The sequence below is a fragment of the Oryx dammah genome, unplaced genomic scaffold (assembly GCF_014754425.2).
Source record: "Oryx dammah isolate SB20612 unplaced genomic scaffold, SCBI_Odam_1.1 HiC_scaffold_21, whole genome shotgun sequence".
NCBI classification, from domain to species: Eukaryota; Metazoa; Chordata; class Mammalia; order Artiodactyla; family Bovidae; genus Oryx; species Oryx dammah.
Genome location: NW_024070205.1, coordinates 36,812,952 through 36,839,534, shown reverse-complemented (window position 1 = coordinate 36,839,534; position 26,583 = coordinate 36,812,952). Strand labels below are relative to the sequence as shown.

Below are 26,583 nucleotides of genomic sequence, written 5' to 3'. Positions count from 1 at the left end.
CCGTGGACAGTGACTGCAGGCACGAAATTAAAAGGTACTTGCTCCTTGGGAAAAAAGCACAAACCTAGACAGTGTATTCAAAAGCAGAAACGTTACTTTGTCAACAAAGGTCTGTATAGTCAAAGCTATGGTTTTTCCAGTAGTCATGTAGGGATGTGAGAGTTGGACCATGAAGAAGGCTGAGTGCCAAGCAACTGATGCTTTCAAACTGTGGTGTTGGAGAAGACTCTTGAGAGTCTGCTGGACAGCAAGGAGATCAAACCAGTCGATCCTAAGGGAAATCAACCCTGAATATTCATTGGAAGGACTGATGCTGAAGCTGAAGTTCCAATACTTTGGCTACCTGATACGAAGAGCTGACTCATTAGAAAAGACCCCGATGCTGGGAAAAATTGAAGGCAGAAGGAGAAGGGGGCAACAGAGGCTGAGATGGTTGGATGGCATCACCGACTCAATGGACATGAGCTTGAGCAAACTCCTGGAGATGGTGAAGGACAGGGAAGTCGGCATACTGCAGCCCATGGAATCACAAAGAGTTGGACACGACTTTGTAACTGAGCAGCAACAACAACTGTGTGTCTCAGACTGAGCTGAACCCTTTATATATGTATCCTATCACTTGATCGCCACAATAATCTAAAGGAGATATGATGATGACAATGATTGTGATGATGATGGTGACAGTGACCACTTTCTTTCTTTTTTTTTTATCCTCGCTATTTGGCATGCAAGATTTTAATTCCCCAGCTAGGCATGTCCCTGCACTGGGAGCACAGAGTCTTAACCATTGGACTGCCAGAGAAGTCCAATGATGACCATTTTATAAATGAGGAACTGAAGCACACAGTATCTCGGTTGTCTGGTCTTTTCTGCTAGTAACTGGAAGCCAGCTATGTCTGAAGTAAGACAACATGAGTAAGATAATCTTCCTATTTTTTTTTTTAAACTATTTTATCCTATAACCTCCCCAACCTCCCCCTTAATTCTAGGAAATATGATGGTGCTACAGACAGAACCCAGGTTTGGGGCTGTTTCCACTGGGTCCAAACAGCAGCTGTGTTTCCTCTGGGCAGTTTCTGCTCTTAGCTTTCCCTCCTCCCGGGAAACCCAGTCTAGTCCTTTCCATCAGTGCATTGTATGCAGACAGGGCACACCATATTCGGCTTGTGTGCCCTCAAAGAGATCATATTTTCCCATATGTTGTGTGTGTGTGTGTGTGTGTGTGTGTCTAGTGCATTGGGTGTATAGTTGGTGCTCCAGAATCAAACAGCCATCCCCTCCCCTCCATGGTGTGCAGAAGTTGAGCAGCTCCAGCACATCCCCTGGAAGCTCAAAGAGAGGAAAAAGTGCTGTATGTTACCTTTGGGTGGGAAGATAAACAGGAAACCTCAACCCCTGTCCATTCTGGGGACACGAAACTGAGCTGCCTGGCTTCTGCATCAAGGTGGGGTTTTCTTTTCCTGGAAAATTTCACCAGCCAGAGGTACCTGGTGCTTCATACATGGGAATTCCTAGTTTCCTTTGCAAATGGCGAGAGTCTGAAATAAGCCCACAGGCACTGATCCGACTTGCTGGACACCACGGGAATGACCTTTCCTAAGTTAGGGTTTCTGCCACTGCCAGAGAGGCTTAAAGCTCTGTTGTTGTTGTTGTTGGGTAGCTAAGTCATGTTTTACTCTGAGACCTCATGGGACTGCAGCACGCTAGGCTTCCTTGTCCTTTACTATCTCCCGGAGTTTGCCCAGATTCATGTCCATTGCCTTGGTGATGCTATCTAACCATCTCATCCTCTGCTGCCTCCTTCTCCTTTTGCCTTCAGTCTTTCCCAGCATCAGGGTCTTTTCTAATGAGTCGGCTCTTTGCATCAGGTTGCCAAAGTATTGGAGCTTCAGCTTTAGCCACAGTCCTTCCAATGAATTATTCAGGACTGATTTCCTTTAACACTGACTGGTTTGATCTCCTTGCTGTTCAAAGGGCTCTCAAGAGTCTTCTCCAACACCACAGTTCAAAAGCATCAATTCTTAGGTGCTCAGCCTTCTTTGGTGGTCCAACTCTCACTTTTGTATGTGACTACTAAAGCTCTGAGGTGTGGACAGAAATGAATAATAATAATAATAGCTGATGTCATGCTTTGGTTTTTCTAACTCCTCAGTGAGGCGGGCATGGACGTATCTCTGTTTTACAAATGGAGATACATAGATTGCAGAGGAGGAAACCTTATCCAGAGCCACAGAGATGGCTAACCCTAACCCTAAACCAGCACAAGTGACAAAAAATACAAAAAGGCTTACTGCAGGAAGGAAAACTGCCTACTCACAACACTTCTGATACCATATGTGTGGGTTTTCCACACCAAACAACTCTCTGATTCTCCATGGATATCAACTGGGTGTCCTATGAATTAATCTCATACTAATTAGAATTAGTATAGACTCCACAGGTTAGCACTCAGCCCCACACTGCCCCCACTGCTTTTGCAGATCCCAAGTAGTGGGTCCCCAGGTTACTCATACTTCTGTCTGACTTGGCTGTGACCCCTTCTTCAGTTTCAATAATTTATTATAATGGCTCATAGAACTCAGGGAAACCCCTGACTTACTTTCCCACTTTATTGACTGTAGCCCACCAGGCTCCTCCATCCACAGAATTCTCTAGGCAATAACACTGGAGTGGGTTGCCATGCTCTTCTTCATGGGATCTTCCCAACTCAGGGATCAAACCTGAGTCTCCTGCATTGCAGGCAGTCTCTTTACCGCCTGAGCCCCAGGGAAGCTCAGGATATTATGAAGGATCCAAATGATCAGCTAGAGAAAGGGGTGTCTATATCAAGGTCTGGAAGGGTCCCAAGTGCCGGAGCTTCTTTCTGTCCCCAGGCATTTGGGGCACTACCTTCTTAGCAAGTGGGTGTGGACACTAGCCCAGAAACTCACTGAATCTTACAGTTCAGGGATTTTTATAGAGGCTTCATTATGTCGGTATGATTGCCCCTTTCTCCTCCCTGAGGTTAGGGGCAAAGTAGGGCTGAAATTTCCAAGCTTCTGATCATGGCATGGTCTTTCTGGTGACTGGCCCTTATCCTGAAACTATCTGAAAGCCCACCAAGAGTCACTTCAGTAGAATAAAAGATGCTCCTATCATCAGGAAATTTCAAGGGATTCCCAGGAATCCTAGATTCAGGGACAAAGGCCAAGTATGGATTTCTGATTATATCACATTATGTGAGGGAATATTATGCAAATATTAAAAGGAATGGAAACTCTGTTTGTATACTGAGATGGAACCATTTCCAAGATATTTTACCCAGAAAAAAAAAGCAGAGTATCTGGTACAATTTGCTGCTCTTCTTTTGGCTGCACCAGTGAGGCACTTGGAATCTTAGTTCCCTGAGCAGGGATCTAACCCATGCCCCCTGCAATGGAATCACAGAGGCTTAATCACTGGACAACCAGAAAAGTCCTGTGATAGGCTGTTTTGTTTGTTTGTTTTTATCTAAGAGAGACATATATTTAAATATTCACTTGTAAAAAAAATAATGGAAGGATAAGCCAAAAAAGATTAAATGGTCATCTTTAAGGGGAGGAGGGGGCAGGAAGGAAGAGACAGGAATGGAACTAGACTTGTCTGAGCATCTTGCTTTCTAGTTTTGACTTTGTACCCATGCAAATATTTACTATAACCATACACGATTAAAAGGAAATTTTACAAAAGGGAAGGAAGTGGATAGATATAGGTTTTGCCCAGATCTGTCCCACCAGAGTCCCTGCTCTAAGCACAAGTCATCTTGTCCCTCATTAATTATCCCTTCTAACAGTGAAGGGGGCTTCCTCAGTGACTCAGTGGTTAAGAATCTGCCTGCCAATGCAGGAGACAGTGGCTTGATTCGTGGGTCGGGAAGATCCCCTGGTGAAGGGAATGGCTACCCATGCCAGTATTCTTGCCTGGGAAATCCCATGGACAGAGGAGCCTGATAGGCTACAGTCCATGGGGTTGCAAAAGAGTCAGATATGACTTAGCAACTAAACAACAACAGTAACAACAGTGATGGAGTGACCTGGCCAGGCCACCAAAAGTCAGAGATGGGGCCAGAGCTCGCATCTTCTGAGGTCTCAGGGGACCCTGGTGATGGTGCTGGGGGCTGTGGTTTTAGTACTTTTGGGAATTTACAATCTGTAGCTCTCATCAAGAGTCTCACAACCTTCTCCTGAGCAACCCCAAACTAGGTTTCCTCCTAAGCACATCATTAGGAGAGGAACCTCAGTGACGACTTACCTGCCTCCACCTGGGTTCCACAAACATTGGCTGAGCAGCACATGCTGCGTTAACAGGAATGACGTGATCACTGGAGAAAAGCTTGGCTTCCTGGCAAAGAGCATTCCCGCTTGAGACCTTGGTCCATCTGTTTCAACTCTAGACCTCGGAATGAACAAACCAGTGAGGAACCCCAGCCTGAATGAGGATGGTCTCACAGGGCCTTGCATACCTGGAGGGGCTGACATGGTGGAGTAGGCTGGCTCCGAGCTGTGAGATCCTATGCAGGGCTTTATTTATTTGTATGTGGGGTGTAATTTCTTTCTTTCCAAATTTTTATTTATTTATTTTTGGCTGTGCAAGGTCTTCATTGCTGAACACAGGTCTTCCTTAGCTGCGGCGAGCGGGGGCCACTCTCTAGTTGTGGTGTGCTGGTTTCTCAGTGCGGTGGCTTCACTTCTTGCAAGCACAGGCTCCAGGATTCGCAGGCTCAGTAGTTTTGGCTCTCGGGCTCTAGAGCACAGGCTTAGTAGTTGTGGCGCACGGGCTTAGTTGCTCTTTGGCACGTGGGATTTTCCCAGATCAAGGATCGAACCCATGTTTCCTGCACTGGAATGTGGATTCCTTACCACTGAGCCATCAGAGAAGCTGCCATCTGAGGTGTCATTTCAAGTAGTGGTGAAGGTACTGTATGGGCTGAGACATGAAACTGAATCCCGGGTGTCCTTTCTAGCAATTAGCTCTTGAGCACATTTTCCATTTTTCTCATCTAGAACCATAAAAGTACCTTCTGGAAAGGGTTGCTGGAGGCAGAAGTGATACGGCACTTTCAGGAAAAGAGTTCAGTACACAGGCTGCTGTTATTATTAATAGTAAAAGCCATTTCAAAGGATGCAGCTCTCCAACATTCTGTGCCCTCTCTACTTACTGCACAGTCAGGCTGACTATACATTCAAAAGACAAAGGCACCAGCTCATCCTCACAGTCTCCCCCTAAGGATGGGCCTGCGTGGTGTCTCATTTCTCCCTGCTCTAGGACCACTAGGGCTGTTGCTGGGTCAGCAGCTGGCTCAGCTCAGTCAAAGACCATCTCTGCTATCCACAGCCTAAGTCTGGATCGATCCCCATCTCAGGGCCATTTTAAGGATTAACTAATCCATCACATGGAGACCTTTGAAAAGTGCCAATACGGCCGAGGCTATTGTCAGGCCAACCAGAGGCTGAGTTCACTGGTTTCCCTGGCTTCCAACACGCTCAAGCTGAGTTCTGCAGCTGCAGGAACTCTCTTGTGGGCAAAATCTCAGCATGTGCAGGCTTCACTGAGCTCTGGGGCTGCCTGTCTGCCCACCTGCTGATGGACCTGCTTAGATCTATCACTCTATTTCTCTAAGGGACAGAGAGGGAGAGAAGATAAGGATTGCAGACACCAAAGAGCTTTTGTTTCTGTTTCTTACAGAACTGAATACATTACATTTTCCCTCTTGGCATCAGCTTATTGACTCAAAACATAGATCTGAGATTATACCTTTCTGATTTTATGTTTTGTAAGTCTCCAAGGTCCCTGGAAACCTACAGGGTATTTTTTTACTCTCTGAGATGTGATCTCTATAATAATAATAATGATTAAAAAACCTAACACAACAATTCATTTATTTCATCAAGGAGTGTTTATTGAGTACCTACTGTGAGTTCAGCAGTATATTAGGAGCTCAGAAGCCTCCTGAAGGAAAAGAAGACACTACCATAGTTTTGTTGTTGTTTAGTCGCTAAGTTGTGTCCAACTCTTTGTGACCCCATGGTTTGTAACCCACCAGGTTCTTCTGTCCATGGGGTTTCCCAGGCAAGAATACTGGAGTGGATTGCCAACTCCTTCTCCAGGGGATCTTCCTGACCCAAGGATTGAACCTGTGTCTCCTGCATTGGCAGGCATATTCGTTACCACTGAGCCACCAGGGAATCCCCTATACCATAGTTTCAGACCTACTGTATATTAGGTATATATAGTGCATATATATATATATTTTTTATGGTCTCTGTGAGGCACTTTAATCGCCTCATCTCATTAATTAAAAATAATATTTATTTATCTGGCTGCACCAGGTTTTAGTTGTGGCACGTGGGAGCTTTAGTTGCGGCACATGAACTCTCAGTTGTGGCATGTGGGATCTCGTTCCCTGACCAGGAATCGAACCCTGGCCCCTTGCATTGGGAGCTTGGAGTCTTAGCCACTGAACCACCAGGGAAGTCCAGTATCATCTTACTTAGTTCTCACAACTCTGGGAAATAGGTATCATTATCCCATTTCACAAGGGAGCAGAGACCCAGAAGGTCTGTAACTTGTCCAAGGGCATCTGAAGTAGGAGGAGCCAGAATTCTCAGAGTCAGAATTCTGACTGAGTCAGCACTGGCTCTTCCCACTAGAAGAGCATGGAGGAGGAAAGGACACACGAGGAGTAGTCAATCAACAGCAAAAAAAGCAGATTATTAAGCCCGGTTCATCAAGCTCAGAGCGTGTGGGTTTATGGAGGGAGGACTTCCTGGAGGAGGCAGCTCAGAAGTGTACTAGTAGGACCGGAGGCTCAGGGCACAGGTTGTGGATGGTGTGCCACATGATGCTGGCTCTGGGAAGGAATGAACTTGAGCTCCGATTGTGTCGAGACAGTGGATCCTGAACTCAGCTGGGTGGGGCCCAGGCTTGAGGGATGGGAAGCCCAGCAGAGCTGTCTGGACCTGATGAGATGGCAGCAGGGAGTATCTGGGAACCAGGGAGGGAACAGCCACGCCTGGAGAGTATGACTCTGCAGTGCTGGCTGGAAGGAGGGGGTGGGTGTGGCTTAGAGACACAAGGGCCAGGCAGGTGTCTCGGGAAGGGTCCACCCACGGGAGTCTGGTCCTCTTGGGCTCAGGGGCCAGGTGGACAGGGGAGCAAGAGGTGGAGTCTCTAGGCTTTGGAGGAGGATGACTTTGAGGCATAAAGACAAGGAGGAGCATATTCCATCACAGATGGCTTTGAAACTCCCTCCAAGGTCACATCACGCCTCTGTTCACTGCTGCTCAAGGCTTCCTGTGGCCTGCAGGATTCGGTCCAAATCCCTCTTTCTGACATTTCAGGCACTTCTCTCTGGCCACAGTCTACCTTTTTTGGGCTCTTCGCCCACTACTCTCCTAAATAAGTCCTCTGCTCTTCACAATCTGAGTGACTCATTCTCCTCCCAGCCTCCCCGGCTTCCCACCCTCCTTCACCCCACCCCCACCCCAAGCTGGTCCCCACAAAGCCCACCAGCCAGCCAGACCTTCTCAGCAAACATGGCCAGACAATCACTGTGCCAATCACTGTGCTGTGAATTACCTCTGATAGGTCTTCCAGCAGTGTCTTCAATAATCAACATTTTATTGCTGTTTGACTTCGGCTGTGGGTGTCTCCCTCATGCCAGCCTTGTCCTTCAGGACTGATCTTTTTACAGCAGTTGTCTCAACCGGGAAAGTCATTTCGTCTTAGTTTGCCTCTCTGCAAAATGGAGCCAGTAAAATCGACCCATAGGGTACGGTGGCTCTATGACTCGCGGGAGACCATCCATGATTGTTCTGGGGTGGGGGCGGGAGGAGGTAGGGTCCCCAGGACAAGAGAAGGAACTGAGAGAGCTGTGAAGGGGTCCTTCTTTATCCATTTGGATCTCTGCATTTTTAAGGGACCGTTAGCATCATACTAAAATCTAGAAAGAGCACCCGCACCACCCGCCTTTAAAAAGCCAAATACGGATTTCTTCAGCAAATGGAGGGACCCCCGACTTGCAAATTCACTACGGACTTGGGACAAGCATGCCCTTTCCCAGGGCTGGAACCACCGCAGCACATGCTGCGCAGCCTTGACTGTTTACAAAGTGCGTTTCGCTCTTAGCACCTCCACTTGGTAGAAGAGGACGCCGAGGTTCTAGGAGGCGACGTGACTTGCTCGAAGTGGCACAGGGTGCTGTCGCGCAGGGGCCCTTGGCTGCACCCTCCAAACGGGGTCTGCATCCTTGGGGGTGGGGGTGGGAAGGGGAGAAAGAGGGGGCACGCGCCCCAGGGTACCGCTAGGTCGGCTCCGGAGCCTCGGAGCGCGCGTGGGAAGGAGGTGTTGATGCCCTCTTCAGCAGCCGACCAGGGAGGGGGATGCAGCCCCCTCCCTAACTCCGGACTCTCCCAACCTCTCGGGAGCCCGTCTCCCGGCGCGGCCCCGCGGGCGCACTCGGAGGCGCGCCCGCCCCGCCCCCACCCCACGCCCCGCGCGCTCCCCGGGCCGCCGCGCGCGCGCCTCGCCGTCGCTCCCCTCCCCGCCCCTCCCGCCGCCACCCCGCCCCCGGCCGGGTACCCTCGCCGGACCCGAGAGAGAGCGCCGCCGCCATCTTAGTTGCTGCCGCTGCCTCAAGCGAAGCGCTGCCTCCGCCGAGGGGAGGGCGCCCGCGGCCCAGCGTCACGGCGGCGGCTCCTCCTCGGACCCCAGTGCTCGCCGCGGCGGCAAGCAGCCGGCTCCGGGCCGCGAGAGCCCCCCTCGGCGCCCCACGAGCGTCCCTGCCGCTCCCGCCTCGGGCCGGCCGCGGCGCCGGGAGCCGGAGCGATGCTGCGCCGCCCTGCGCCCGCGCTGGCCCCGGCCGCCTGGCTGCTGCTGGCCGGGCTGCTCTGCAGCGGCGGGGGCTGGGCCTCGCGAGGTAAGCCCCGGGGCCGGGTCAGGGCGCGGGGGCCGAGCGCCGGGACCCGGGTGAGGAAGCGAGGGGTCGGGGTCAGGCCAGCGGCTCTGGGTCGGGGCGCCGGAGGCCGTGCGCGCGCGTTGCAGGCGCCGGGGGGAAGCCCCGTTCCGTCTCGGGCGCCGCACTGGGGCCCTGGCCGCCCGCATTGCACCCGCGTCCGGGTGGTGGCTGCACGGATTAGGGGGAACGTGCGGACTGGCCGAAGGATCGGTCCGCCTTCCTCGGCAGCGCCCGCAGGCTGGGGCTGCGTTCTTGGGGAGGGATGCCGTGTGCCTGTGTTGTGTGCTCAGATGTGCATCAGGCCGGGGGTGAATGCACAATTTTTGGTGTATGCTTACATAAGAAACCACTCCCCCGCATCCCTTCCCAGATCTCGATTATCTGCGGCTGCAACCGCGGACGCGGCATCTGCGCCCCTTTCCGTCTCCTTCCAGGGTCTTATCAACGTGTTTTCAAAGGAGCAGAGGCTGAAACTTTTGGCTCCCCTCCCACCTTTTCACCCAAAGGTGAAATCGTGATGAGGTTTACGACCGTGGTCTCACCCGGTGTTAGAAATCTTCTTCTCTTCCGCCCCCGACACATTGGTGCAGTTTTTCTGACGGTAATTTACACCATACAAAAAGGAGAAACCCCTCTTTGATCTATTAGGGTCGAAATTATTTCATGGTTACTTGACAAAAAAATATTTCTTAGTGAATCGATTTGTTTTGTTGTTATTTTTTAACCTTCAACCACTTAACCTTTTAAACGTTGCACGCCTTGTGATATTGACTGATCTTGCCAACGAAAAGCTTACGCATTGCAGATATATGCTTCGGAGTGGATCTTGGAATGGTAAACATTTTTCTCGGCCTTGGAGCAAAGTAATCTAGGTGTAGTCTATAGAGAGTACTTAGATCTGTGCTTATGTTTTTTTTTTAAATAAAAATTGGAGGGAGGGAGGATTGATGGAAGGCCAGATGGAATGGTCATATTTCAATTTAGCAAGGCTTTTTTAAAAAAAATCTCATTTTCTCTTTCTGGGCATGACATATCAAGAGAAGTATGGTGTTCACAAATTAAAGGGCAGGAGAGGCAAATGCATCTTTTGTTCTATGTTCCTTTCATCACATTGAGGATGATAAACTTTGAATACTTCTTTCATTTATTTCATTTCTAACATTCTGTTGACTCTGTCAAATTCAGATCTCAGTCACTAAGTATCTAATTGCTCTCAATTTGATTTTTAAAAGTTACATCAAGCTGAGTTTGGAATGTTCTTTCTAGATGTGGGATGGAGGTCTGTAAGTTTAATATATCCAAGAAAAAATGTCAAAGTTTGCTTCTCGTGGGGAAAACCCACGCAGCTTAAAAATATGTGCTGGGATTGGATATTTGGGGAACAAGTGTATTTAGTCAGTGATAATATTTCTTATTAAAACTCCACATTTTTCTTAAGTGTGTCCACGAATCTACATTTACTGTTCATTATTGAATTAGCAATGGGCTAATTAATTAGCCTATTAGCATTGCTGAAGATTTCAGCTATCAAGTATAGTTTTTATGGTGGACTAACAGAAATGTCACATGAAAGACATTGAGGACTCGAGTCCTTTGTCATTTGCTAACTTTCTGTAAGATTTCTTGGTGGATTTTTAGTATTTAAGAATTCTTAGTCTTCAAAATAAAAGCATTTTAAACCTCAGTTATTCTGTTGTGTTGTTGGTTTTGTTTTTTGTTTTTTCTTTTTCTAGCTTACAAGTTAGAAAATGTGTTTCATGAAATGCGAATAAAATGATTTCCTTTTGAGCTATTACAAACATATTTTGTACGTAAACAGGCAATTTGTGGAGACACCTTCTGTGGGCTCTTTTTAAAAGATGATCTTTTCAGCTAATAGGTGAATTCTTAATCCTGCCAGACAGTGTGACACTGTGATCTGCTGTTGGTTCATACTCTAGCTGCCTCTAAAAACAATGGGAGGAAGATAACCTAAGCTACTGTAAGGTTTATAATATAAATTCTATTTTGACTATTCATTGTTTTATGGAGAACCCTAAATTTCACTTTAATTGTAGCTATAGTTCTCTTTAAAAAAAAAAATCAAGTAAACCAGAAAATTAGAAGAAATTTCCTTGGCATGCTCAAGGCTGCCTGCCTTCTTCTCCAGTCTGTCAATGATCAGGAAATAGAAAACTGAAATAGAGAAAATAGAAAGTTACTATGAATACTAAATAAGAACAAATGCAATCTTGTAATGGATTTCAAAGCCAAATAGATAACATGCACTGTTATTTTCCCGTTTGCTCACAGACTTCTCAGTAGAGGCTCTGCTCACCATCCTGATTGAAATTTCATCTCTCTGAACCCCTGAATCTTCCCTCCCCTGCTTCACTTGTTACTTCTCCATGGCACTTACCCCATCCTAGCATGCTCTGTTATTTACTTACTGTGTTCATTGCCTGTCTCCCCTCGCTGGAACACGTACCCCAGAGTGGCCTGTGGTGTTCACCTGTGTATACTGTCACCTGCACTCAGCGGACTCTCAGTGCTGTGTGAATGAATGTATACTCGTGTTCAGTTTAGGCACCAATGTGTTTTTACATCCTGATTTTCACCTGACATAGATGTTTCATGCAGAGAAAAGCATTAGACAGAGACTCTAAAGGAACTTGAATTCTACAACATGGATATGAGAATTCACTAGTAGATAATTTTTCAAGGATTCATTCTATTCATTGCAGTGTTGGGACATTAGATCATTAAAAGGCTTTGTAGACTGTAACTCTGTGGCTACCATGATGAGATCATGTTTCAAAAATACTGTAATTCTCACCTTTTTGGGAAAACAGTTTCTTAATTTGTTACCTTGCTTTTCAGAAGCAATTTTGAGGAAAAATAAGTTTATCATAGACTTAAATATTATACTTAATTTAATATTTTTATTGCTGAAACTAAATATAGCTCTTTCACATGATACCTGTTACTACTAAAGAAATAATATTAATGATTCTGAATGTGTTGCAATTTAAGAGTTATGACTTGGTTAACTGGAACCCTCAGTTGACTGGAACCTACCTTTTGGATGCATGCTACTTTCAGGAAAAGAAGCAGAAAACCAAGCAGTTTCCTAGAAATTCTTTTTCAAAAGAAAATTTTAAGCATTCATATCACCTGTTATGTGGGTCAGTACTATTTGATTTTTGAGCCAAAAAGAAAACAGTGAATTAAGTTTTAGGTATGAGGAATATAATCCAATAATTGGAATTTTTGTGAAATATAACATTATTTTCCTAATGAAATTGGAAAATGCTATAATTCCACGACACTAGTTTCAGGACTTGGTTAAGCTTACTAAACCAATTTTTTGTCTTTTTTGATGTGGACCACCTTCAGAGTCTTCACTGAATTTGTTGTAGTATTGTTTCTGTTCCGTGCCTTGGCCACTGTGCATGTGGGATCTTTGCTTCCTGATCAGGGATCGAATCTGCACCCCCTGCGTTGGAAGGCAAAGTCCCAACCACTGTCCTGCCAGCGAAGTCCCATTAAGCCAATTCTTGATGTTTAAAATGAGGAACCTGAGAGATGTTAAATTTCTAAGAAATGAAAAAAAGTGATTGAATTATTGTTTTCTAAGAAGGAATGATGCTAAAGCTGAAACTCCAGTACTTTGGCCACCTCATGAGAAGAGTTGACTCATTGGAAAAGACTCTGATGCTGGGAAGGATTGGGGGCAGGAGGAGAAGGGGACGACAGAGGATGAGATGGCTGGATGGCATCCCTGACTCGATGGATGTGAGTCTGAGTGAACTCCGGGAGTTGGTGATAGACAGGGAGGCCTAGCGTGCTGCGATTCATGGGGTTGCAAAGAGTCGGACACGACTGAGCAACTGAACTGAAGACAATAAAATGTAATTTTTTTGCATAGACTTTTCATTTGTAAGGTTTGAAACAGTATATTTGGTGCTTCTGAAAATCAAGAGTTATTTCTCACTTGTTCTGATTAATTGAGGTTTTAGATCATTAGGGTTTTAAAAATATACCTTGCTTTTTCTGTGGTTATGAGTTGGTAACAGCAGAGGTACTTAAGAAATGTATTTTGAAATTGAAGATACTGATTCGTGTTAAAATACAGACTTTAGTAGAGCCTCAGAAATGTAAATGGGTTCAGAGTTGGTGGAAATGACTTATGCAGTGTCATGTTCTTGCGCTGTTAAAAAACAACAAAAGCCAAACCCTCAGAAGCAACATCTTGACACCAGTAAAGGCTATCAAAGGCCAGAGTTAGGAGCCTTTTAGGCTGTGATGGTCCCCCTGCCAACACATCAGCCTGATTCGAGGGGTCGGTTTTTCCATGGAGCCTCCATCACCTAGGATTTGAGCACAGCATCCAGTTGTCCCCTATGTGATAAGTCCATTCTTCCCTATGCTTTAGGGCTATTTTTGTTCATTTTCTCCCTTAGCTGTAGGGTGATATTATTATTAGATTAAAATTTTCCACAAGATTTGTTGCTAAGGCTTTTTTTTTTTTACTTTTAAAGTTGTATGGGGTGGTGGATTCATGTCAATGTATGGCAAAACCAATACAGAATTGTAAAGTAAAATTAAAAAAAATAAATAAAGTTCTATGGGAAGATTTAGTTGTTTCAAAGTAACTGAATTTAGAACATCTTAAAAACCTGTAAGACACATCTGAAAGCAGACTTCCATTCCAGAACCCCAGTAAGAGGTATGCAGTAGCACAGTAGAGGAAGAACAGTGTTTTTCTTTTTTCACCTTTGGTCAGGCGTGAATATGTTTCGGACCATAATTCTCTCGGGACAAGAACTTCTGTCAAGTCTGCTACTCTTCAAGGCTACTTTGATCTGTACTTTCTGGAACTTACTGTCTTAGGGCAAAAGAAGACTTTTCCTGTATCCACTCTCTCTTCATTTTTAAAACAGGTTTATTTCCAATGTAGGGGCTGCGGGTTTGGTCCCTGGTTGGAGAACTTGGATCCCACATTCCTTGTGGCCAAAAACTTAACAGAAACAATACTGTAACAACTTCAATAAAAACTTGGGGAAAAAAAGCAGGTTTATTGACACGATAATATTCACCCTTTTGAAATATACAGTTTGCTGATTTTAGTATATTTACCAGTTGTGCAACCATCACCAGTATCTACTTTCAGCACGTTTTCATCATTCTAAAAAGAAGTGATGAAAGCTCTTAGCAGTCACTCCAAATTCCCCCTTTTCCCCATTCCTCCCCTCCCAGCAACCAGTAATCTACTGCCTATCTCTATTCTGGACATTTCATGTCAGTGGAATCATACAACATATGGCCTTAGCTTCTTTCAATTAGCATGATGTTTTCAGGGTTTATCCACATCATAGCGGGGATCAGTGCCTTGTGCCATCTTAAGACTGAATAATATTTACTATAGACTGAATGTATGTGTCCCTCCAAAATTCATACACTGTTGAAACCTAATCTCCAATGTGATGGTATTTTGAGGTGGGGTCTCTGGGGAAGTGATTAGGTCATGAGGCTGGGGCTCTCATGAATGGGGTCAATGCCCTTGTACAAGAGACCCCAGAAAGCTCCTTGGCCCCTTCTGGTACCGGCAGATACATCAAGAAGATGCCTGTGAACCAGGAGGTGGGCACTCACCAGACTCTGGATCTGTTGGCACCTTGATCTTGGGTTTCCCAGTCTCCAGGACTATAATAAATAAATTTCTGCTGATTATAAGCCACCCAGTCTATGATATTTTGTTACAGGGCCCAGACAGACTAAGAGAGTATTCCATACTGTATGGACAGACTACATTTTGTATATCCATTCCTCAGTTGATGGATATTGGGTTATTTTCCACCTTGTGGCTACTATGAGTAACGCTGCTGTGAACATACATGTGCAGGTTTTTGTGTGGACATATATTTTCAGTTCTCTTGGGTGTATAACTGGAGTGGAATTACTGAGTTTTTTAACTCTGTGTTTACCATTTTGAGGAACTACCAAACTGTTTTCCAGAGTTGCCACACCATTCTACATTCAGTCCTGACCCCTGTAATCACTCCCAGGAGTGTCTTTCTAAGGAGATACATATCTCACAATTGTCTCAGGGTTTTATTATGATAGTTTTAAGTTGCTGAGTTTTTTCTCTTCTGCTCAGGATAAATTGGCATTTTATCCAACCAGCTCCTTCCTTCTCTCCCTCCATCTCCCATATCATTCTGGTCCTCTGCACTCAAGGAGAAAAAAAGTGAAAGTGTCAGTTGCTCAGTCTTGTCCAACTCTTTGCAACCCCATGGACTGTAGTCTGCCAGGCTTCTCTGTCCATGGATTCTCCAGGCAGGAATACTGGAGTAGGCAGCCATTTCCTTCTCCAGGGGATCTTCACGGTCCCAGGGATCAAACCCAGATCTCCTGGATTGCAGGCAGATTCTCTACCATCTGAGCTACCAGCATGCAGGAACTCAAGTAGCCATCTCTATAAGACAGATGATTCTTCACACGTCCCTGAAAATTGATCATCCGGCCTAAGCACTCACTGGCTCACAAAGCACCTGTTTTCTTCAAAGCACTGTTTGATACTTCAATCAACTTTCCTTAGGACAAAATCTCACCAGTTCTTGAAGCCTCTGCAGACACCCAGACTGAGAGCAAATGTAACCTAGTATCCATGCCCCAAGCTGCCCCCCACAGGCTCCCTAAGCTAGCCCCGCCCCCCCACCGCCCCCCCCCCCCTGCCATTTCTGCCTGTGATCTGAGAAATAAGCTAGTAGAATACAGTGCTGCCGACCCAGTGATGGGGGACACCCTGTCACAAGCAGAGTAGATAGCTAGGGCTGGGCTTTATGAAAGGAATTCTTAAACTGGGACTAGTTTAGAAAATGAGATTTCTTCATTCGTTACCTTTTCATTGCCTAGATTTGATTGCCTAGAAAGTACTGTTAAAGTAAACTAGTTTGGTCCTTTGATTTATTCTTTAAACTATTCATGATTTACCTAGTCTTCAATGATAGTATAAAACACTTAGAAATATCTTTAGATTGAAAGTGAATTTTAAAACAGTAAAAATGAATGTCATTTTTCTCTAATACTTAATGTATAGTGAAGATGCATTTATTCTGAGCTCTTCCTAAATCTTAGAAGTATTAATAGAGTGCTTTCATTTTAAGAACTGCCAAGAAAAAAAAATTGAAGGTCATAAACTTAAATTGTAGATAGGGTAAAACTTGAGAAGGATTTGCATGAGGTTGTCTATTAAGTGGCTTTTAAAGAGCAAAATGTATTCCATCTGAAAGGCAGAATCCAGTCACATTTAATTTTGCATATTTAAGATGTAGTTAATGATGAATATTGATGGGACCAGCTGCGTAATCGAAATGTGGGGCTCCTTTGTTCAAACACTATTAGGAGTTCTAAGATGGCAGCAGAGCATTAAACCAAGTGTGGGGCCCAGCATGCCCAGGAACCTGGTCCTATGTATTGATAGACTTAATATGGCCAGGGTATTCATTGAATGTGGTCCTGAAACTGAGATTTTAGCCAGAGCCCTTGGTCCTCTGGACACCCTCTCAGATGAAGCCCCACCCCTCCTGGGTGGCACCTCCCCACTGGTGGCCCACCCTCACGCCCCCACTGAAGACGTTTATTCCCTGGTGGCCTCGGGGTGGAGGCTGCACACTCTGCCACGCCCCTCAGCACCTGGCGAAGGGCAGACTATGCTTGGTTCACAGAGCTCATTGGAGGTAGACGCTAATTGAGGAATAGGGCCGCTTTTGATTTGCAGGATTAAAGCCCTTTGCGTCAAGCAGATTATGTTTACCTTGAAAAAGCCATGACTAATTCATGCCAGTTTCCTATTACTCATGGAATTAGTAGCAAGGATAACAGAAATAATTAAAATTCTTGGATAATCCCTAATCTTTTTCTCTTTTGCCTTGTGTTTCAAATGTTTATCAGAGTGGCTGGTAAAGAGCAGAATGCACTGGCTTGAATTTAATTTTCTCCCCAAGCCGCTTTCACTTTGGACCACTATTACAGAGAACGGTGGGGATGCTGAGAGGTGGGCAGTGGCCATTCCCAGCCTTTGAGCACCTCCTCTGCTAGTGCTGGGTTAATGGGAGGGTCCCTTGATAATCTATCAGCCTGAATTATAAAGCCCCAAACTGGCAGTGTTCTGATCTTGCTTCTGAGTTGTTTGTAAATATCCATTAATGTCTACCCATGATTCCTGAATACAGCACTTTTATTTGGCAGGGGTTTTCAAAAGTCCATGCCCAAGTGTATGAAGCCTCCTCCTGCCTAATTAAAAGAAGCAGTTTACAAGTATTTTAGAAACATTCAAAGCCTAGAATGGAAAATGAGTTAAATGCTTTTTCATATGAAAGCTGACGTTTTAAAAACCTTTTCTATTTGGAGGAAAATGTACCAGTGGAATAATTTAATAACATAGTCTCGCCTTTCCCCTAATGGTGACTTCAATTAATAATACCTGCAATATTAATACTTGTTTGATGAAATGTTTTAGAAAGGTCATAAATGCCAGTAATTAATATATATTTATTTATTCATTTGATAGAGTTTAGTAACCCCATTTTTTCTAGAGTTAGTCCTTTCTGAGTATTGAAAGGTTTGCTGTGTTTATTACTATTTTAAAGAAGCAATGCATAAGGCAAGTATGTCTTCATTGCATTTTTTTCTTTTCTATTAAAATGGTGTTTGCTTACATGGTTTTCAGTGTTGATGAACAGAGTGAAGCCAGGGGCAATGAGAAAGCAAACTCGGCCACTCAGGCTAGGTTTTAGTTGTTTAAGCCTGAAGGGAGAAGGCTAAATGTTTCCTGAAGTTTCTGTTTTGTCTGAAAACTTAACTCAGGGGTGTAGGAGAGCCGACAGGTATTTGGGGCCAAAGCTTTGCCTTGGAGCAGAGCAGTCCTGACTGTACTTGCTCATCTTTGGAAACCCAGGTACAGACAGGGTAACGGAGGCAGGCCAGTGCAGCGGGCAGTGGTGGAACCCTGCCATCTGAGGAAACCCCCATTGGTGGCCGACAAAAGTTAACCTGTGTCTAACCGGTCAGAGTTAGGTCTTGTCTATCCAAACTCTCAGGCACGTTTTACTTCTCCGAAAGTGGATTGTCTGGGTCTGCTGAACTCAGCCCAGGTGAGGCTCCTTGTCTACCTACCCCCACCCCCAGCTCCGTGCTGTCTTCTAGTGCCTGTTTTTTGGCTGCCTTCACCCAGCTTTGTCTTGATGTATTGTTTCCTGGGATCCATTTCTGATTCCCAGATAACCTGAAAAAGCAAGTCATATTGCTTTATTCAGTTCAGTTCAGTCGTTCAGTCGTGTCCGACTCTTTGCGACCCCATGAACCGCAGCACGCCAGGCCTCCCTGTCCGTCACCACCTCCTGGAGTTTACTCAAACTCATGTCCATTGAGTCGGTGCTCCTTTATTAGGAATACAGATTGGAATTTGGATTATGTTTTTCCATGGATACATCATTACAGACTGCTTAAAACTCCAAAAGTGATGGTCAGAAACCGGTTTAATCTGGAATGAGTGAAAATCAAGCAAATTTGCAGTAACACGCATCACACACATTCCCCATTATAATATGTTATATGTTACAATATTAATCATTAATCAACAGTGAAGTGCTAGTTCATGTTTTGTGGTACACATCTTAAGGTTGTAGAGTAGCTTCAGAGAATGTGAGACATGTTGGCTCAGGCCTGGATGGAAGAGCCCAGAAGGAAGAGAAAGGTCAAGAAGGACAGAGGAGCCTGAGGATCCGAGTGAGAGGAAAGGGAGGGAGTGTGGCCTGTTCACCGTGGTCCTGAAAAGAAAGAGAGGCAGCAGAAGGGAGGAGAGGCAGGCTGCCAGCAGCCCCCCGGGACCAGGTGGCAGCCCTGCCTGGGTGGCTGGGGTGCAGGACCCTCGGGTGGTGTGTCAGCCACGTGGGGAACGCCTGTTTGTGCAGGTCATTTTCTCAGGAGAGTACTTCCTGGTGTGTGTCATTTGCTCCGATGTACTGAATGTTTTCATCAAAGAAAATTTTACTTAAGAATTGCTATTCAAGGGACTTCCCTGGTGGTTCAGTGGTAAAGATGCCACACTTCTGAGCCATGGTGTGTGGAATCCATCCCGGGTCAGGGAACTAAGATCCCACATGCTGTGGCAAGGTCAAAAAAAAAAAAAAGGGAAAAAAGTGCTATTGAAAACTTTTCTTGAATTTTCCAGGTTCCTGAATCTATATGAATTAAACTTACTCCTTCATAAAATTATTTTACTAAAGCAAATGTAAAAAAAATGTGCTTAACATAACTCCCCAGATTCTCAATTGGAGTTTTTAGGTGTCATTTCTGGAGGTCATCCCTTCTGAATAATGGTGACTTCTGACAGTAAATGCTAAAGGATGGGCTTCCTCCTTGAATTGTTACGTAGGATAAGTTGATCTCTGAGGCAGCGTTTCCCTAAGGATGGTATATGGATAGGTGTTAAGTGAGTGAATGTTAGTCGCTCAGTCATGACTGACTGTTTTTGACCCCATGAACTAGCCAGTCAGGCTCTTCTGTCCACGGAAGTCTCCAGGCAAGAATACTAGAGCGGGTTGCCACTTCCTTCTTCAGGGGATCTTCCGACCCAGGGATCAAATCTGGATCTTCCACACTGCAGGCAGATTTACCTTCTGAGCCACCAGGGAAGTCAGAGGGTCTGTTGGTCCCCTAAGTTTGGGACATGCAGGTAAACACGTTCCATTACTGTGTGACTTCTTGGAACTTTCAGTATCATCATGTGTGGTGAAGAATTACTGAGCCCAGGTGTAATCAACATTTGTTCAACTGAGTAGAACACAAACTCTTCTGGAGCCTGTTGTAGCCCTGGTATTGCCTGGTACACACTCTGGGAGATGCTGCTCCACATTCTACCCCCACCCCCGACCCCCGTAATACAATTTAGGACAAAAAAATGACCTGAAATACTACCTTTGTGAGATCCTTAGTCTTAACACTTCTGTGTCTATCTCTAGATTTTTTTCTTCCTCTTATAGAAAATTTTCTACGTAAGTCAGAATTGTAAAGAAATGAGTTGATTTTATACAGCGTATTTTATAACTTTCTCAGTGTAATTCATTAAACACTTGTCTCAGGTATGGTGGGTCTAATAGTCCATTAGCAGGCTGTGGTAGGATCTATTTAACTAGTCCTTTAGGATTTCCAGACTGTTTGGGCTCAGGAGCCTCATGCTCTCAAAAATTATTGAGGACCTCCAAGAACTTGTGTTTATGTGGGTTTTATCTCTCAGTATTCACTCTATCAGAAATTAAACTGAGAACCTCTTAATATTAAAATATTTAATTGTTAATTTATTTAAAATAGCAGTAACAGCCCATTAGATGGTAACAACATATTTTTGATAAAAAAATACCTGCATATTCCCTGATAGTCCAGTGGATAGGACTCTGCTGCCACTGCAGGGGCCATGGGTTTGATCCCTGGTTGGGGAAATATTGCAATCCCCAAATGCTGCATAGAGTGGCCCAAAGAAACAATAAAAGACAAAAACAAAAACCCTCCATATTTCAAAACAAAAAGCAATTTACTAGGAAGACTGGTACTGCTTTATATTTTTGTTAATCCCTTGCCATGGGTTTAAGAGAAGGCAGGGGGATTCTACATTCAACTTGTTGCTGTCTGTTGTTTGGTTGAAGTATGTGAAGAAAATTTGGCCTCACGAGACATGTAGGGAGACTTTGTGAGGAGACCCTTAAAGGGTCTTGGGGACCCCCTCCCCCAATAGGAGTCTACCCACCAAGTTCTGTTATTGGTGCCCTGGGGCAGTGGTTGATGTCGAAATGCAGCTGGGGACTGTGTCACCAGAACTCTGCTTCTAAGTAATAGTTGAAGCAGCAAAGCAAAGCTTGCAAGTGATTTACTTAAAAAGGGAGAGAAATTAGGGTTAATTCACTTATTCCTGTAATTATTTGTTGTTGTTTAGTTGCTAAGTCATGTCTGACTCTTTTGGGACCCCGTGGACTGTAGGCCGCCAGGCTCCTCTGTCCGTGGGATTTCCCAGGCAACTGGAGTGGGTTGTCATTTCCTTCTCCATCCTGTAATCATATCTTCCTCTTATTTACATTGTCACTTGCTTTCTTGACTGGGAAAGACGGGACTTAATGGCCCTCATAGACTGGCTTTGCCTATTGTTGCAGCACGTTCTGCTGCCAAAGAGGGACCCTTACAAGTACGCAGTCAGTGCCCTCCGTTTATCAGTCCAGCTCTCTCGTGTTTATGGATTATTCCTTTGGTTTTCTTTTTAAGTTCACTGTGGGACACATTTTTAATGAGGGAGAAGGCAAGAATAGGTGACAAAGTATGAGTACATGTTAAAAATCAGATTTATTTGGATTTTTCTTTGGTAGTGTATAATTACTCAATGTTTTCTAGACGAAATCTGGGGAAAACTTGTCTTTTTTTAAAAAAAAAAAGTTTCAATACTTACACTGAAAGGTTAATGTCTTTGTTTTTCCTTTCAATATGGGCCTTTTGAGACTTTAAAATGACTGATAGCATTGTAAAAATGTTTTTGTAACTACCACAATAAAAGAAGCCTGTTCGCTTTACTTTCCTGAAAAATCTTTTGGGGTGTCCTCAGGATCTGGAGTAAGCTGTGCATGGGCGTGTACATGTTCTGTTTGTCTGGGTGGGGAATGACTGTTTGTTTGTTTGTTTGTTTGTTTTGGCATTTTCCTCAGATGGCCAGTGAGCTAGTTCTCAGCTAGTCTACATTCCATAAATTCGATTTCCCCTTGAGAGGTCATCTAATCCTTTTTCCCCATTTATGATAAAGTCCTTTACTTTTGAAATCTCGTAATTTGTCATCACACTTAAATAACTGGTTACCTGAATATCATTGTCTTAGAACATTAAGTATTTGTATTTTTAAACCACTAAATTAAAAAAAAAGCTCCTTATCTGTCTAAAAAATCACTTTCTGAATTAATATGGCTAGAATTCTAGAAAGGAAGTGGTTTTAGAAATCATTTTAGTTCAGTCAGCCCATTTACCCATAGAGGAAACAAGTGACGTTGTTATTGTTGTCAGTATAATCTTTTTATAGCTCAGAATGTGAAAAGTAGGAAACATAGTGGAGACCAGTCAAGAGTATCTTTAACCCCGTTCCTTTCTGTAATAAATAATATTCAGGAAGCATACATCTGGGTGACTTGTTAGGAACTTTTCACGTGCAGTTGAGTCAGGGAACATGATGAAATTGGATTGTTAAAAATTCTGAAGGAAGGTACATTGTATTGACATAAAGTTATACTCTTAAATTCTGTAGTGCTTGTTTATATGTGACTATCTCAGAAGTCTTTTTTTTGGAGTTGACAAGAGCTTTAGAAATGGTGTTGTGAAACCTTGGATGTAATGCTCTCTGAGCACTGTTGTTAGTTGGCCAGCCCACACTGGAAGTCATCTAATCAGAGAGCGTCTCCCATTTTGGAGGGCGGTTTTCACTGTCAGAAAGCCCTTGGTCTTGGGGCTTCCCTGGTGGCTCAGTGGTGAAGAACCCACCTGCCAATGCAGGAGACGTGGGTTCGACCCCTGAGTTAGGAAGATCCCCTGGAAAAGGAAATGGGCAATCCACTCCAGTATTCTTGCTTGGGAGATCCCATGGACAGAGGAGCCTGGCAAGCTACAGTCCAAATGGTCGAAAAAGAGTTGGACACAACTTAGCAACTAAGTTGGACACGACTTAGCTACTGGGGTTTCCCTGGTAGCTCAGCTGGTAAAGAATCTGCCTGCAATGCAGGAACCCAGCTTCGATTCCTGGGTTGGGAAGATCCACTGGAGAAGGAATAGGCTACCCACTCCAGTATTTTTGGGCTTTCCTGGTGGCTTGGCTGGTAAAGAATCTGCCTGCAATGTGGGAGACCTGGGTTCAATCCCTGGGTTGGGAAGATCCCCTGGAGAAGGGAACAATTACCCACTCCAGTATACTGCTGGCCTAGAGAATTCCTAGAGAATTTGCAGTAGCAAAGAGTCATACACAACTGAGCGACTTTCACTTTCTTTCATTAGTGGCTGAACAACAACCTTGATCTCAGCTCTGCCTCTTCCTCTCCACAGAAGTGCTGGCCCTCTGTAAGTGCCATGAAATAGAGAAGAACATGGACTCTGTAGCCAGATTCCTGGGTTCACATCCCAGCTCTGCTGCTTGCTTTTTGGGTGCTCACCAACAGCTTCCATAACCTCTCTGTGGCTCAGTTTTTCCCTCTGAGAAAGGCAATAATAGTATCTACCTTACAGGGTTGTTAGCCTTAACACGTGTCTTGACTGTATCTGTGTTCATTGTTTGCTTCAGAGCCCCTCTAACTCGTCTCTGCCCACGGTACCTTGGTGCCTCAGTGATCTTTTCACAGAGCCAAAAGAAATGCCCAACAATTCTTTTTAATTAGCTTAGGTCCAATCAGGTTAATATTTACATCCCAGCATCTTAATATTTATATCCTAACAGCATAGTAGCAGTTTGAAAAAAGTACAGAGAAATTGAAAAAAAATATATAATAATACTTTTAATTCATCTTAAAATAATTCCAAGAACTTACTAATGGACTGGGTGCTCCTGTTGAGCAGGGCCCAGCTTCTCAAAGCTGGAGTGTGATCGGACACTGATGCCCTCTTCTCTGTTCCATATTAATTTTCCCAGGACACTTCTTTGGATCACAGCAACTGCTGAAAACTCAGCCTTGCAAAACTATGACACCATCAAAAGGAATGCAGTGCAGTCTGCTGTTGAGCTATGAACTGCCCCAAACTTGCAGCTGGTCTGGGCTTCCCTGGTGGCTTGGACGGTAAAAAAATCTGTTCACAATGCGGGAGACCTAGGTTTGATCCCTGGGTTGGGAAGATCCCATGGAGGAGGGCATGGCAACCCACTCCAGTATTCTTGCCTGGAGAATCCCATGGACAGAGGAGCCTGGCGGACTGCAGTCCATGGGATTGCAAAGAGTTGGACACGACTGAGCAACTAAGCACAGCAGAGCAGCAGCTTGTCTCTACCTGACTTAAAGTGTCACTCATTTCCCTCAAATTTAAAATATCCTGCGTCTCCCTTGTAGTTTACAGGGACTCTCTGGTGCATACATTTAGGAAATATGGATCTACTTAGAAAGGGAGAATCAAATAAATGTTAAGATGCTTTGCGAATCCATTGCATTCAAAAAAGAAAGAAATTAATAAACTTTTTTTAGATCAGTTTTAAGTTCACAGCAAAATTGAATGCAAAGTATAGAGAATTTCCATATGCCCCCACCCAACACATGCATGCTTTCCCCCAGTATTGCTATTCAGTTGAAGAACTTTGATATGTCCTTGCCAGGTCCAGAGTTTCAGGTCCACACTTGTGTGCTCCATGGTTCTGACAAATGCCTAGTGACAGGTCTCTGCCATTGTACTATCATACAGAGTACTTTCATTGTCCTCAGTCTGTGTGCTCATCTGTTCATTCCTCCTGCCCCCGAACTCCTAGCAACCAGCCACTCATTTTTCTACTTCTCTATAGTTTTTTTTTAAAATTAAAATTTTGTTTTAAATTTTAAAAATTATTTATTTGGCTGTGCCAGGTCTTAGTTGCGGCTCATGGGATTTATTAATAGTTCCTTGTCCAGGGATCGAACCCAAGCCCCCTGCCTTAGGAGCTCGGAGTCTTAGCCACTGGACTGCCAAGGAAGTCGCTCAACATAATGTTTTAAAGTGTGTAGTTCAGTGGCATTTAGTATATTCACAGTGGAGTTCAGCCACTGCCTCTGGGTAGTTCCAAAACATTTCACTACCCAAAAGGAAACCACATACCCTTTAAACAGTGGCTCCCTCCCCTTCTCCCCCAAGTCCCTAGCAACCGCTTCTGTGCTTTCTGTGGATTTAATTATTTTGAATGTTTCATGTAAGTGGAGTCATATAGTATGAGACCTTTTATGTATGACTTCTTTCACTTAATGTTTTTGACATTTGTTCCCATTGCAGCATATATCAGTACTTCATTCCTTTTTTTGTCCAAGTAGTATTCCAGTATATGTATATAGCACATTTTATTTATCCATTCATCTGTTGATGGACATTTTGGGTTGTTGGCAGCTGTCAGCTGTCGTGAATAGTGCTGCTATGAATATTCACATATGGGTAATTGTTTGAGTATATATTTAAGTTTTAAATTCTTCGGGGTATATACCTAGGAGTGGAATTACTAGGTCATACAGTAATCCTATGTTTAATTTATTGAGGAACTCCCAAACCAGTGGCTGAACCATTCTGCATCCCCACCCACAAAGGGAGTTACCATCCCTTCTTCTTTCCTTCCCTCCCCACACCGGCTTTTTATGTACCAGCTTGTTTCTGCCAGCCTGCGTGGTTACTTTCTCTTTGGGTGCTCCCTGGTGTAGACACCACCTTTCAGATGGGGCAGAAGGTTTAATAGAGTTCCACACAACAGGAGTGGAGTTCGAGTGGCATGTGGCCACTATCCTTTGTCTAAGCTTCTTGGCTTTCCCTTCATACCAGTTTATTAACCCCAGGAACCTCCACATTGGTCCTGAAATGTAACCAGATGCTGTGCACTGATGCTGGTGTTCACATTCGTCTCCACTGTATTTCTTCTTTCTGCACATGATCTGCCTCTCCACACTGTCAGGTAATTTTGAATCCTGACTTCACGTTTCTGAGTGTCCATTCTAGCTTCTTGTCATTCTCCACTTTGATACGGAGGAAGAAGAGCACTAACTGAGAATGAGCCTTCGAAGGGTTACCAGAGTCTGGTCCAGGTTTCTGGAGTGCATTTCTTCAGTGACCTTTTGGGGTGGTGGGATGGTCCACCCACTTTTATTTCTATCCAATTTCCACTTTTCCATCTTGTTCTCAGTCATGAGGAAATGAGGAACGGTCTCGTTAAATACTTTTCAAGGTTTAATATATTATTTTTAGAGCTTCACATGCCTCGTAGTTAAGTAAAATTTTTATCAAGGCACTTCATAACTTGAAACTGATGTTACTTTTCCAGCTTTCTTGTGACTTTCCTAATAACTCTCAAAAGAGAAAATGTTTATTTAATATCTGTTCTTGTGAATAATGTCACCAGCTATTTGTGATTTTCTTTTCTTCTCTAAAGGCATAGAAACCAATCTAGAGTTTTGCCCAGGGTCATTGCAGACTTACTGAAATACAGCCAAAAATGTTCATTTTCTTCCAGTTCTTGAACCAGATACCATATTCTTCACAGATTCCTTAAAGATTGGCCACAGTGTATGTTCACAACTTTTTATTTTCTCTGCAGTTCTGTGTTTTCAATGCCCTGGGGTTTGAAACACCTAGAATAACTTATGGGAATCTACGTCCTTGTTTTGTTCCTTCATGTCTTCCCCAGTCTTGGACTTCATCTCATCATTATGTTGAGTCTGCTTTCCTTAACATAAATGTGCTTCTAGAGAGACTCATTGGCAAAATAAGATTGAGCTGTTCCATATTCTGTGTTGATCACAAAACCTTTAGGTTTATTTTATTTTTCTGGCCATGTTGCGTTGTATGTGTGATCTCAGTTTTTTGACCAGGGATTGAACTTGTGCCCCCTGCAGTGGAAG

The 26,583-nt window shown here is 44.3% G+C and overlaps 1 protein-coding gene across 4 annotated transcripts in view; it reads left to right on the top strand.

The window, feature by feature from the left end:
- The first annotated feature begins 8,639 nt into the window (after positions 1–8,639).
- Positions 8,640–26,583, top strand: part of CLSTN1 (calsyntenin 1) — a 75,987-nt gene continuing 58,043 nt past the window's right edge. For 3 of the 4 annotated variants that reach the window (XM_040263372.1, XM_040263370.1, XM_040263371.1), the window contains exon 1: positions 8,830–8,935. In XM_040263372.1, coding sequence (XP_040119306.1) covers positions 8,845–8,935 — 91 coding nt within the window. In that variant the 5' untranslated portion in view covers positions 8,830–8,844. Of the gene's footprint in view, positions 8,936–26,583 lie in introns of all 4 variants that reach the window. The other variant, XM_040263373.1, reaches the window with a different exon arrangement.